The sequence below is a fragment of the Triturus cristatus genome, chromosome 1_2, assembly GCF_964204655.1.
Source record: "Triturus cristatus chromosome 1_2, aTriCri1.1, whole genome shotgun sequence".
In the NCBI taxonomy this organism is placed as follows: Eukaryota; Metazoa; Chordata; class Amphibia; order Caudata; family Salamandridae; genus Triturus; species Triturus cristatus.
In genome coordinates this window covers 347,936,360-347,949,215 of record NC_140580.1, presented here as the reverse complement: position 1 = coordinate 347,949,215, position 12,856 = coordinate 347,936,360, and the positions used below count along the sequence as shown (strand labels likewise).

Here is a 12,856-nt window from a genome sequence, read left to right as displayed (position 1 = left end):
ACCTCCATTCTCCCTCTCCCTGAAGGAACTACTACCTCTTGATTCAGGTGTCATTTTTTCTTTCTCAACTCTATCTCTTATTGGAGAAACAACTGGTGTACTCTCATCTTGTTCTGTTCTATATGGAGGTGGTCTCTTGTAAATCATGTCATTTAAGACTTCATCCTCATATTCTCCATACCTTCTCATGTCTGACTCAGAAGCTCTTTCTGTCGAAGGAGCAGAAGCTTCAACTGTTCTCATTGGATATAATCCCTCTGACATACAAGCATCTCGCCATCTTTTCATTCGATCTTGATGTGTTTCCCGATCATGTCTCCTCCCAAACATGTACCTGTAATACCCTCCAGACCTTTGTTTTTCTCGGTCATGAACTTCTTCTTCCCATTCCACTAAAGCCTCGTACTGTGTAGGTCTCGGCTTCGGGTCAAGACATAACATCTTTTCCCGTAAGTTTCTCAACACGGCCAAATTAAATGAACCATGTTCTGGAAATGCTAGAACACCATCTTCTTTAGTATATTTAACCCAATTCTGCAACCATATACAGGTATGCAATCCATATTTCACAGCCATGAATGATGCAGGTGTTTTCGCTGGAGGTAACAACTCACCCTCTCTTGTTTTAACATCCTTATCCTTGCTAAACCACTTTTTAACTTTTCCAAAAAAGGTCTTTTTCTTTTTCTCTTCTTGGTAATACATTTTAGCAAGCGTTTATCAAATTCTCTACTTTCTCCGTAATATAAATATACAATACGAGTTTCTCAACCAATAGCAGCGCGACTCACACTAACGCACCAATCCTGGAGCGTCTACGTCACTAAACAGCTCTTCCAATCCCTGCGCGACTCACACTAACGCACCAACCCTAGCGCGAACCCGATTCTGATTCTCTATCCAATCAGTGCGCGGACCTTCTGACGTCAACAGTCGCTGCAGTCTCTGTCTCCTGTCTCTGTCATTCGTCTACCCCTCCTTTACAAAACTCTCAGTAGACTTCGTGTATCAAAATTTCTACAAAATCTATTAGTTACAACATAAAAACATCTCCATTGTCTGCTTCGCTAACCACAGAATAGTAAAAGAGAGTCTATTTTCAAGAATCAACAACTTTCATACATCGCATAACCGTTTTCCCTAGGACTTATCCAAAGAGTCTTACAGTCAATAAATGTATATGCATTCACGCACATTCATACGAGAAAAATATAGTACATGCACACAGAATCCTGCTTCTCAAGAACAGCACAACCTGTCTCTATACAGAATTATAACTCAACAACTAAGCAGCTTACCTCTGCCCAGTTCCTCAAACAAGCTCAGAGAATACCTATTACTCCTCCCGCGATAAGCTTTAACGGAAATCCTTACGGATCCCTGGGACTTAAGACCAGAGTTTCACAAATAACCTTCACTATGACTCACACTCCTTATATACCAGAAATGTCTAATAGTAACATACGACAATGTCACTGATTCCGAATCCAGACAATGTGAACGCGCAACTTCAATTGTCACACGTAATTCCTTACAATCCCGTCTTTCCCGAGAGCAGCATATACACCTTACTCTGCCCTACTACGGAACTGTTTCCACGGCTTCCAAATTCCAGAAGCACTACATATAACTCAACATGACGACTCCAACATATAGTATTAGTACATATACCAATAACATCAAAATAAATCAATAATCAATAAGCTAGTTTACAAGCAATCTTATCTTATCTTATCAGATCAAGACAACCATCTACAACCATCCTCTGCTACCAGAGAAATTGATACAGATCAGGGTATCAAAAATATGCCCACTACCGCAGATAGAGTAATCTCACAGTTACACGCACATACATTCTTCATACGCTAGGGCCCATTTCACTAACATACGCTCAAATACTCTACCAGCATAAGACCTGTGGGAAGGAAAATCCTGCATCTATATCTAGGACGATTGGATCTGATTATAGTGGTTATCCTTAATCATACTCTATACAAACTATACAACAACAATAATCAAAATGTACCCAATAATTGACAAGAAAGAATATTCAACACCATGTTTAAAAGTTATATTGCTTTATCTAAATTAGTCAAAGTAAATCAATCAGAATAAATCATTTCTCATAGTTACCTATTCTAACTAAGTGTCAGAACGGGTCAGGACCAGTCTCTCGGTAAAAGTCTCTCAGGATAATGTCCTCAGTATCGAACCTCAGCAACGCGTGAAGGCGGCCAAAGAGTGGGGAGAGCCCTCCCTAAGCTAATAGTTTTTATAATAAGAAATACAATGGAAACTCACATAAATTTGGCAAGAAAAACTGTATCACTGAGCAGAACGAGAAGGAAGAGATGTAACTTTGCAACATCTTGAAATCTCCGCTCAGGAAAAGTCACAATACGTAAACTACGGAACAGGAACCAAGAAATAGAAACTATTAAAGTATCCATCTCGTTCATTTCCCTCGGCAACCCGGCTTCAGCACATTGTTCATTTCAGAAGCTCCTTTGTGCACCAAATACAAATCTTTTCTTTTGGAGATCCTCCAAACTGCTGATGTCCTCATGGAAAGTTTTATAGAAGGACTACGATCAGTTGTCTTCAACCGATTTCCAGCAGGGGTCTCTCTTGCCACATCACAGAAATATTCACTCGAGGCCAGGCTTTCAAGTCAGCCGACAAGAATTAGGCCTCCATAGGCCACAATAGACCATCTCAATTTAAAAGAAATAAAAACAACGTTAATACAACATAATGATTAAACAGTGTTAACCCCACTAATACCCTTATGTGTATGCATTTATCTAGCTTTGCGACATAAAAAGCATTAATTCTGACAGCGTTTTGTGCTCAAAATAAATAGCACACAGCAACATTTAAACATGAAAACTTGCACGCTATTGTAAATACATGAACAGCACAAATAAGCTAACCCTCATGTAACTTTCTCTTATGTTAGAACAAACGAGTTGATTATTGAAACATACCTTCACAAGACAAATAATTAGTTGTTAATTATTAATGAATTAATAAAACGCATAGACATGCCAGAGCTTCAAAAGCCCAGAATTTTCTAAAAGAAAACTCTGCTCCAGCATTAGAAAAAACATCTGCTGACCCAGGAGATCCCAAGAGCTACCGACCCATCTCCCTTTTCCCCTTCCCGGCCAAGGTAATTGAAAAAGCTATCAGCATCCAGCTAACCAGACATATTGTATACTAGCGCTTTGATCATTCTAGACTAAACGTTGATTGATTTGCAACATCAGTTACACTCTTTAGAGGACTAACGTGCAATAAAATAAAAATTTATATAAATCAGACCAATGTGATGCACTTGAAGGGAAGAAAATCTGCTTTCATTTGGTCTCTAAACAATGCAAAACAAACTGGTTTGAACAGATATAAATATTTCAGAATTGGATTTAATACAAATTAACTTATATTGAACACTGTACGCAAGTACAATAGAGGAAAGGGAGCCATGTTGGGTCTCTTACTCTTGAATTGCCAATACTGGTGTGTTTAACTATAACTCCATTGCTCAGGGTATTTCTTGCCAAGGTAGTCCCATTTCTGGTGTATGACGTGTGGTCTGCTGGGTCTAGTCATGGAATATAGGCATGGCGACATGCGTTACAGATGCCCTTTAGTATGGGTTTAGAGGTTATTACACTAGAATTGGGGTTAGGAGCATTACAAAATAGGATTAAACGCCTAAAATTAGTAGCTTAGAAAATGCTGATAAAAGTAGGCCGGTCTTTGAATCATTGAAAGTATTGCTACAGAATAACCTCAATTGTGGGATAACAGATAATAAATAGGATTACAAGATTATCGGGTAATTATAACATGAACTTTGGCCATAAAAAAATAATTGAATTGAGTCTAGTTTATGATTGGTGACACTACTGAGGCCTGGCAGTGTGGTCCTGTGCCCGACCTCATGGAGTGCAGCGAGGAGTACTATTATTACTGAGACTCACTGTATGAGGAAGCACCTCACGTCCATGCTCCAATAATCCCCAGAAGGATGCCAGGTGGGGTAGTTGGAGGGGCTTTAAAAATGGCCTCCATGCTCCCAGGTCTTCCATAACTGTCAGTTTGACTGACATCCAAAACGGCCAGTCTGTTCCTTTCTAGCACATCACATGTGATTCCAGAAACACATTTCATTCTTTTGCAGATCCCTGAAGTACCAAAGCAAAACACAAGTCCTCTTTATTGACCATTCCAACACTGAATTGCTGTAATGTGGGCTGATCCAATGTGTGAATGATAATTCTAAGAAGTGTTTGAGGCAGGCCGATCCTCTGTCCCTCTCTCAGTGTATGATTAATATGTATATTTATATTTGAAAAGATCTGGCACAGAGCTTAACCTATCTCTGTCAAAATAGAAAGGCCATTCATCGGCAGACTAAGAAAGCCATGGCATTGAACAGAAGAATTGCTCAAACAAACAAGCAACAGAAATATATGTTGGGAAATTCAAGATATGTTTATAGATACGATAAGCTTATATTGTTTTAATTTGTTTGAAAATAATAAAAAATAAGTAGGTATTACATTGGTAACCCTTCTTATTGAATATTTGCCTGTGGGTTCAGAACTTGTATTTCTAAGAAAAGTGATCTAACTGTGAATTAATATTCATATTTCGAAATGCTGAATTCATTTCAAAGATGTTTTGCTTCCCTAAACAAATGACAAGAGTTAAATGGATGGTTAACACTGCTTTTCCTCTTTCTTTCAGTACTAGTAAAAAATACTTTCATAATAGCAGTGATACTCCTAGGCTATTAATCGACACACCTCTCAAACTCACCCTTGCTGGCCAATCTTTAATCAGGCATCTACTGATGTCTCTTTTCTGGTGTCTGTAAATAAACTCTATCAATGCAAAATACAGTCAGCAAAAAGTTGCACTGTCCCACATTGCACTTTATTTTCTTTCGATGTGTATGTTTTTGTTAAACCTACTCTATAGTGTCAATGTCTTTGAAAAGTACATCACGAGTTAGAATACATGTTTTTTAATTTCCTTTCAATGTGTTTTGTATTTAAATTTTGATTAATAAAAATCCACATTGTTGCTAAAACAGATTTTAAATATTAGAACATAATTCCCAACAAAAACACAAATTTGTAAAGATTTTGACTGAACTATCTGCTGTTTCAGGCAACCAATGAATACAAAATGGATGAGGCTTAAATGTTGTAAAAGGATTACCAAAAGTGATATAAAATATTATGCGATATATAACGAGTAACGAGTAATATGGTTCTATATTGCACTCTGGGGGCTCGTATAATATTTAGAACCCACTCGGCTAACATGACTTCTCACTGTTTGATCCTTTCACGTGCCACTGTTAAGGTGTCACATTTTTATTGATCCCAGTTAGCAAACTGGGAAGAGGTGTGGTGCAGGGGCCAGGGCAGCTGACTCCGTAACATGGGGGTTCACTGTTCAATCGTCGGTGGCAGGTTAGCCCAGCACCATGTGACTCTGGGCAATAGCTAACTTAGGGCCAGATGTAGGTAATCCACAAATACCGAATTCTTAATACCGAATTTTACCGATTCGGTATTTCTTATGTAGGTAATGAATGGGTAAAAAATACCGATTCCTTAATATTCCTTATTACCAAATCGGTAATACCGATTCGCTAATAAGGAATACCTACCCATTCATTCCTATGGGCTTGGAGGCCCATAGGAATGAATCTAAAGCCACTCTGTATACCGGGAGGTATTTCAAGGGTGCCAGGGTGTCCAAAGGACACCCTGTTGCACCCCTGAAATGTGCCTGTGTGCACATGTGGCGCACATACATGCCTTAAGGGCATGGATATGTGCCACATGGCACTTAAAAAATATTCAAAAGTGAATTTTTAACGGAATTTGTTAATTACCACCAACTTGAAGTTGGTGGTAATTAATGAATTCTTAAAGCACATAAGCACTCTTTTATGTGCTTTCTACATTGCATTTACCGAATCGGTATATACAGATGCGGTAAATACAGATTCGGTATTTGCCGAATCATCACCTACATTAGGAATGGCTAAATACCGGTCGGTCATCCTCAAATTTACCGAATTTCGGGGTTACTAACCGGTATTTAGCCACCTACATCTGGCCCTTTATCTTCCCGACGGCACCTAGCGCCTTGACACCCTCGGGTAATTGTTTGCGCTTTACAAATACTGGATTTCATTTCATTTCAAACTTCTCCGTCTTTTATGTGCGTTTGTGGTGGCCAACGAGGACACAGTGTCTCGCTCACTGTAGACTGTCCAATGGCAGGCTTTCTCTCATGAGCATCTGGTCCTTGTTAATAGAAAGGAAACACCATACAGTCTCTCAGAGATGCAGTTTGCACAAACTCAGATGTTACAGAAACAGAAAAGGAATGGGCTCAGATCAATCAAGGGGTGCATTCTCATAGAATATATCCAGATTAGTAAATTACATTTAATAATCTGTGACACAACAGAAATGCTAATGATGTAAATAGTGAAAGTAAATAAAGGAAGTGTGCTTACTATACATTCCAAAAATCTGATCCCTTTTGTGCATGAGTGCTGCTGCCTTCAGAGTAATTCTAGTAACTGCAGCCCCTTTATTATGAGTTCCACACCATTTCCCTGGGGACCTGGGCATGCAAGTTGAGGCCTAAAGTACTATTCTAACTACATTTGATTTCTGATTCTTTTACAGGGTGATTCCGGTGGGCCACTTGTGTGTAACGGTCGTCTTTTTGGGGTCGTGTCTTGGGGAAATAGCTGTGGTAGCCCAAAGTACCCCGGTGTGTATACAGCTGTGGCCAAATTTCAAAGATGGATTTACAAGAACATCGTCTAATGAGTCAAGGAGTGAGGGTGAATCCTTTGACAAGAAGAGCCATCAAGAACCTGCTCCTCATCATCTTTTAGAGTCCTTTATTGATACGTCAAAGGAGATCTGTGAAGGATTTCCACATAAGACTATCCTTCCAAAGCCACTTCTGAGGATGACGAATACTGCACATTGGTACAGAATGGGTCGGCATTTGGAATGGCAACCCCTTTTTTTGTAACATTGAGACATTACAAAATTAAGGTCTTCAAAATGATTTGAAAATCGCAAAGGATAAAAGAAGTCTGTGCTGCAACTCAAGCGAACAAAATGAATGATGTTATTCAAGCCCAGATTTATGAAATCATCACATGCAAGAAGAAAATGAGTGAAATATTAAGAATACACCTGACTGGACATCTATTTTCTGAAGAAAAAAAAGGTTTTCTTTAATGCATGATTAACTTTTAAAGATAATCTCTACATGATCAATTCAATATATCCGGAATCAAATACATTCAGATGCTTTCCTATTTTAAGTTCTAATGCCTTAGGATAGGTTAAACATAGTATAGAATGCACTAAATTCATGGAAGGAAACGCTTGGATTAATCTGAACTACTTGCAATTACTGTAATGCATTCCATTCCATCGCATGTATGTTTTATTAGAGATTATCGCGATAATTTCTTCAGTACTAAATTTGAGCCTGTGATTTCCGGTTCTCGGCAGCGGCAATTTATTGCCATCTCTGACACAGTGTGCCACATGGTGGCGCTGTCCATTACATTTTGGGATGAGCAGACCTGTTTAATAATTCAGTATTGATTACAAATCAATAATAGCTGCCACAAAACCAATTCGTATGTCTTTGGGTGGCCTGGAGTAGCCAGATTTGTCACACTTGTAGAAGTGGGAGGGTTATTTGTTATGTTGCTACTGGCAGGGGCAATGGGTGGTGCAAGCTGCATGGGCGTCTCTTGGAGGACCCTAGCGCTTACTTTTTACAAATGAACCACTGGCTACAGTTGCCATACCTGCACTTTAGGCAAGGGGTCTGCGTGCAACAGCCATCTCACAAGAAGAGAGCCTGTTCTGAATAATTTGCACACAAACACATAACATTTTTTAGAGCCCATGCATCTGCGAGCAATCAGAAGGCTGCACTGGCTGGAGAGGTAAAAAGAAACAGGCATCCTAATCGAAATAACAGGGGGAACACTTACTTTCTTTATAAGCAACATAAGCCATGTATTATGGATTAATTTACTTGAATGCACTCTCCCTAGGGAGTGATCAAAAGTGGTGCATGCGATTAAATATCAATATTGTACACAATCACAATCTGTAGGTAAATGAACTGAGTTCACTCCTCCAAAATACGTTTTCTCTGTTGGTGCTGAGTTCTGGCCTTTAGGGGAGGAGAGGGAACCTAAATATGGTGGCAGGCATGGCTGCCTTGTGGTGGTAAGGCAGGAAAGGCTCAAAGTCTAGTGATGTTGGGGCTGCCTGAGCCACAGCCAAGTGAGAGATGACATCCTGGAGCCATTGACCAGAGATAGAAAGGTCTAGCAGGCTTGCATTCCTTCAAAGAGGTGAAAGACGTATTCTGGTAGGGTTCCTGGAGTTGTTGGGTATCCGATGGTGAAGGGAAGTGCATGCATCACAACAGCAAGGCTACCTTCTTTCCAGATTGTTGGTCTCAACCCAGATATTAGTCCCTTCTTCCTGACTGAGGTGTGGCCAGGGCCGGATTGGGAACCAAAACAGGCCCTGGCAAAGTGTTTGCCCCCCCCTCTCCCCTGGGGGGGTTGGGGGTGCCGCCAAGCTCTTTGCCAGGGCCGGTTTTCGGCCGATTTTGTTACGGGGCCGATTTTGCAGCTATGCTGCAAAAAACGACCCTGTAACAAAATCGGCCCACAGGGGCCCAAGAACTGCCCCACCCTTGCGGCCCACCGGGGGATTGCCCGGTGCCCGCTACGGCCAGTCCGGCCCTGGGTGTGGCCCCGACAGTGTCCTTGCTTCTTGGTCATTCGTTAGGCTGCAGCATTTCCTGTGACTGACATATGACTCTGGAGATCTCTGTAGAGAGGAAAGTGCAGTTTGATGTCCAAAATAGGCAGCGGACACAAAGGTCACTGGAGAGTGTAAACCTGTTACCACTGTCTCTGGTGTGTCTTGTCTCCACACTAATGAATCTTATTCTTGTAAAAAGCAATTACAGACCAAGCCTCTTTAACCATGGTGTTCAGTTTCTCGTGTACGCAACATTACTCTGTCACAATCATAAAAAAGAAATTCTGGCCATGAAAAAATAAATGTACAATAACTCATAATGCAAATAATACAATCATGACTCTACATTTATTTTATCACCTAGCATACTCTGATTTTTATTGAGTTCAACTTCCTAGCACATACTGCAAAGTGAATAGACTCAGTAATAGAGTGTGATTCAATAAGAATCACAGATTTTAGTCAAGTGAACCTTAGATCCAGATGCAGGTTGCATGTAGCTGAAGCTAGACTAGTTATAACTACACTCTACTCTATGCATGTATTAGAGGCCAGATGTTAGTAGCATTTTACTGGTAAAATGATTTTTGGTATGTACCAACCCTATTCTGCGAGTCGGAAACCTATTACCAACTCTAAAAATAGGGTGAGCGAGTTGCTATTAGGAAGGGGCATGTTCAGGGTGTCCGTTCTTAATAGCGAGTTACACTGGTATGTAGGAATGTTTTGTGACCGGGAACGCGGTCGCAAAACATTCGCAGTTACCACCAACTTCAAGTTGGTGGGAACCCATCCGCAAACAGGAAGGGGGCCGCAAAGGACAATTTCCCCTTTGTGAATGTGAGTGCCAACATTTATTAAGAGCAGCTAGTGGTCCAATAGACCACTGCGTACTCTTAAATAATGCAAAGGAAACTTTTCATTTTTTCTTTTTAAATGCATCCCGTATTCCTTTAAGAAAAACAGGCTGCATTTCAAGATAATATACTGCTTCATTTAAAAGCAGTCCAGTGGGCCACCATCCATGCGAGTGCTAATCATTCTCAATGGGTCGCAAATTGCGACCTGCCTCATGAATATTAATAAGGCGGGGTCCCTTGTGACCCATTGGGAATCGCAAACAGTGTAAAATACACTGTTGTACATAGATCTTTGCGATTTCCTAATAGCGAATCACAAAAATTTGCTATTAGGTAATCATAAACCTAAGTCTATGTATTTCTGTCCCCAAATTCATAAAAATGTCACGCAACGCAGTGAAGTAACTAAACTCGCTGTGCTCCGTTGCTGAAACGGAAAGAGCAGAATAGCGCCACATCTACTAAGCTTCGGTGCTGTTTTCCTATTTCCCTGCACTGGTGCACTTTTGGGGGCCATGCGCCAATGCACACAGCCTTGCACCATATCCATTCTCTAAAGCATATGTATTGTACTGGAATGGGAATCGTTCAGGAAAAAACGTATGCTTTAAGGCTTTTCCCGCTTTGTAGGTGTGCTACACAGTTTAGCAAAGTTGGAAAACTGAGTTTAAATTTTGGCCAAATCCTTTTTTTACTAATGTTAGCAGATAGGGATTTGCTTCAAAACTCATGGGTGATTACCTGGGAATGCCCATGCATCACCCATGCAATGCCCCCTTGACACAAAGTAACACAAAGCAGTGAATAGCACACTTTGTGAAACTTTGGGATGCTATCCTAAACAAAACCATATTTGCGTTGGATGGTAAATCCCACAGTAACACTTTGTGGCAGTTCATGGTATTTGTGTCGCCAAACTTTACTAAAAAAGGTGCAGAGTTAAAGCAAGCATACAGTCAAAGAGTGATAGGAGATTTAGCTGGGTTGTGGACTGTTAATTCATTTGGATGTAGCGTTCTTTAAAGAGGGGTATCTTCAACACTTTCGTAAATTGGAGCATCACTGGGGGCAGACCTGATGGACACAGGGATGTTGTTCCAGATCCTGGATAAATGGCCTCCTCACATTCCTCTTTCTGGTGGAGTCAGAAGGAAGAATAAATTGTCCTATGTATGTGAATCATAAAGTGGCAGCGTCTTGGTATGAAAACATTATTCTTCCTATTGCACTATTCTGAGGAATATTGCCTCTGCAACCACAACGTTTGTGCGACGAAAGGTAAAAAGAAAATATATCCTATTTCTTTTTCTCAGAGTAATCTCTGTCTGTGTTGGTGCACATAAACAAGAATTCGGGGGTGATTCGAAGGAAGCATCAAGACTTCGCCTTAACAGCAATCTTATTTACAAAAATAGTCATAAAATGATTTTTTTTTAGTTTAAAGAGCTTTATTGAAGCAAATAAGAACATAGGTACAACATTACAGCAATTATTATAGAGAAATAGCAAAAACTAGCAAGCAAAAATTATAATATGGAAGAATGAACACTTAAGATAACTACCATTGTCAAACGAATAAAACCAAAGATGAAAGCAATAGTGAAAGATTGTACCTTGAAACCAAATAGCATTTTTCATTTTTCAGAATAAAGAGAAAGTTAGAAGAGAGGAAAAGAAGAGAGGAGGGAAACGAAAGGAAAAGAAAAGAAAGAAAAAAGAAAAGAAAGCATCATCTTTATCAGATATCTTAAGTAAGACTACCGAGGTACAATCGTTATATTATTTTCTGAAAACAGAGTAGGAGCCATACATTATCTTATAAGAACTATATGTGAGAAAATAAACAAAATACTCATGGTGGTTGATAAACGAAGGAACTGTCTTTGTTGCGTAATGCAGATGCGGATAGATAGTTGATGAGTGGAGACCAGAAGGCTTCCTTTCGGAGAAGTTGCTGAGATGTGATGGCAGAAGCTCTATCAAGTCTGTGGTAATAGCAGAGAAGGTTCCACCAAGCAGAAAAATAGACCTTGGTGGCATCCTTCCGATTAGATGTAATTACCTGAAAGACAATAGCAATTAACAGATCCACAAAAATGCCCACCCTGCGGGATCCAAACCAATTTGCAGAATTACTTCCCAAGAATATGGAGTAAATGTCAAAGGGAAAATTAATAGAGCAAATGGAGGAGATTGATTCACAAGCCTTAGTCCAACACAGAGTAACGCTGGGGCAAAGAAAACATTAGTGTATAAATGAGCCAGGCATGTTTTTACAGGACAAGCAGTTCGGAGATAGATCTAAACTATACTTGGAAAGAGATAATGGAGTTAAAAATAACCTCTGATAGAAATAATAGAGGGTCTGAGTGGTCCTGGTAGTGCAGGAAGTGCGGTGTATGCAAGCCCAAATAGAGTTCCATGTATGAATAGAGAGGGTACGCTGCAAATCAGATTCCCATAAGAGTTCAACTTTACTCTTGGGGTGGTTGGGAGAGGAGAAATGAAGATATTTGTAAATTTGAGAGGCCCGAAGGGAAAGATTGGTGGACAGAGGTTCTAAAAAGGGGTCAAAAGTGGAAGGGGATCAGGTGAGGAGAGAAAACTGATTAGTTAAAAGCAATCTTAAATATTCATACCTAGGGAGTGAGGAGACAGGTAAGCCAAACTTAGATTGAACTTCATGGGGAAAAAGAAAAAGCGAACCATGTATGAAATGTTTAACCAGGAAGATCCCCTTAGCCGCCCAGTTTTTCCAGAAAATAGTACGATTGGACAGTTTAATGGGTTTATTATGAGGTGAGGTGTGTCTAGAAATATTTGTAGTGGAGAATGAGATTTGCGCTTGATCGGATGAAAGGTTGAAATAAATTGTGAAATGGTCGGGTAGCTAAAAGAGCGAGGAGGATGAGTAAAGTTGGCTAACGAGGAAAAAGGGAACGGGTGAATCAAGGATGCCTCCAATTTATGCCAAACAGATGCACGAATGTCTTCCGAAGAGGACAAATAAGGTAACACTTGACGGATTAAAAAGGAGTTAAATTGTCAAAAAATTGGGAAATGGACACTTCCCCTATCCTTAGAAACAGACAAGAAAGATAAAGAAATACGGGCTTTCCAACCATTACAAAGAAATTT

At 40.0% G+C, this 12,856-nt stretch overlaps 1 protein-coding gene across 1 annotated transcript in view; it reads left to right on the top strand.

Moving 5' to 3' along the window:
• The window catches only part of LOC146867305 (trypsin-3-like), a 177,907-nt gene extending 170,363 nt beyond the window's left edge, over positions 1–7,544 (top strand). Inside the window, exon 5 of the mRNA XM_085614893.1 lies at positions 6,726–7,544. Within this exon, the coding sequence (XP_085471019.1) occupies positions 6,726–6,869 (144 nt within the window). The 3' untranslated portion in view covers positions 6,870–7,544. The remainder of the gene's footprint in view (positions 1–6,725) is intronic.
• Positions 7,545–12,856: the final 5,312 nt, after the last annotated feature.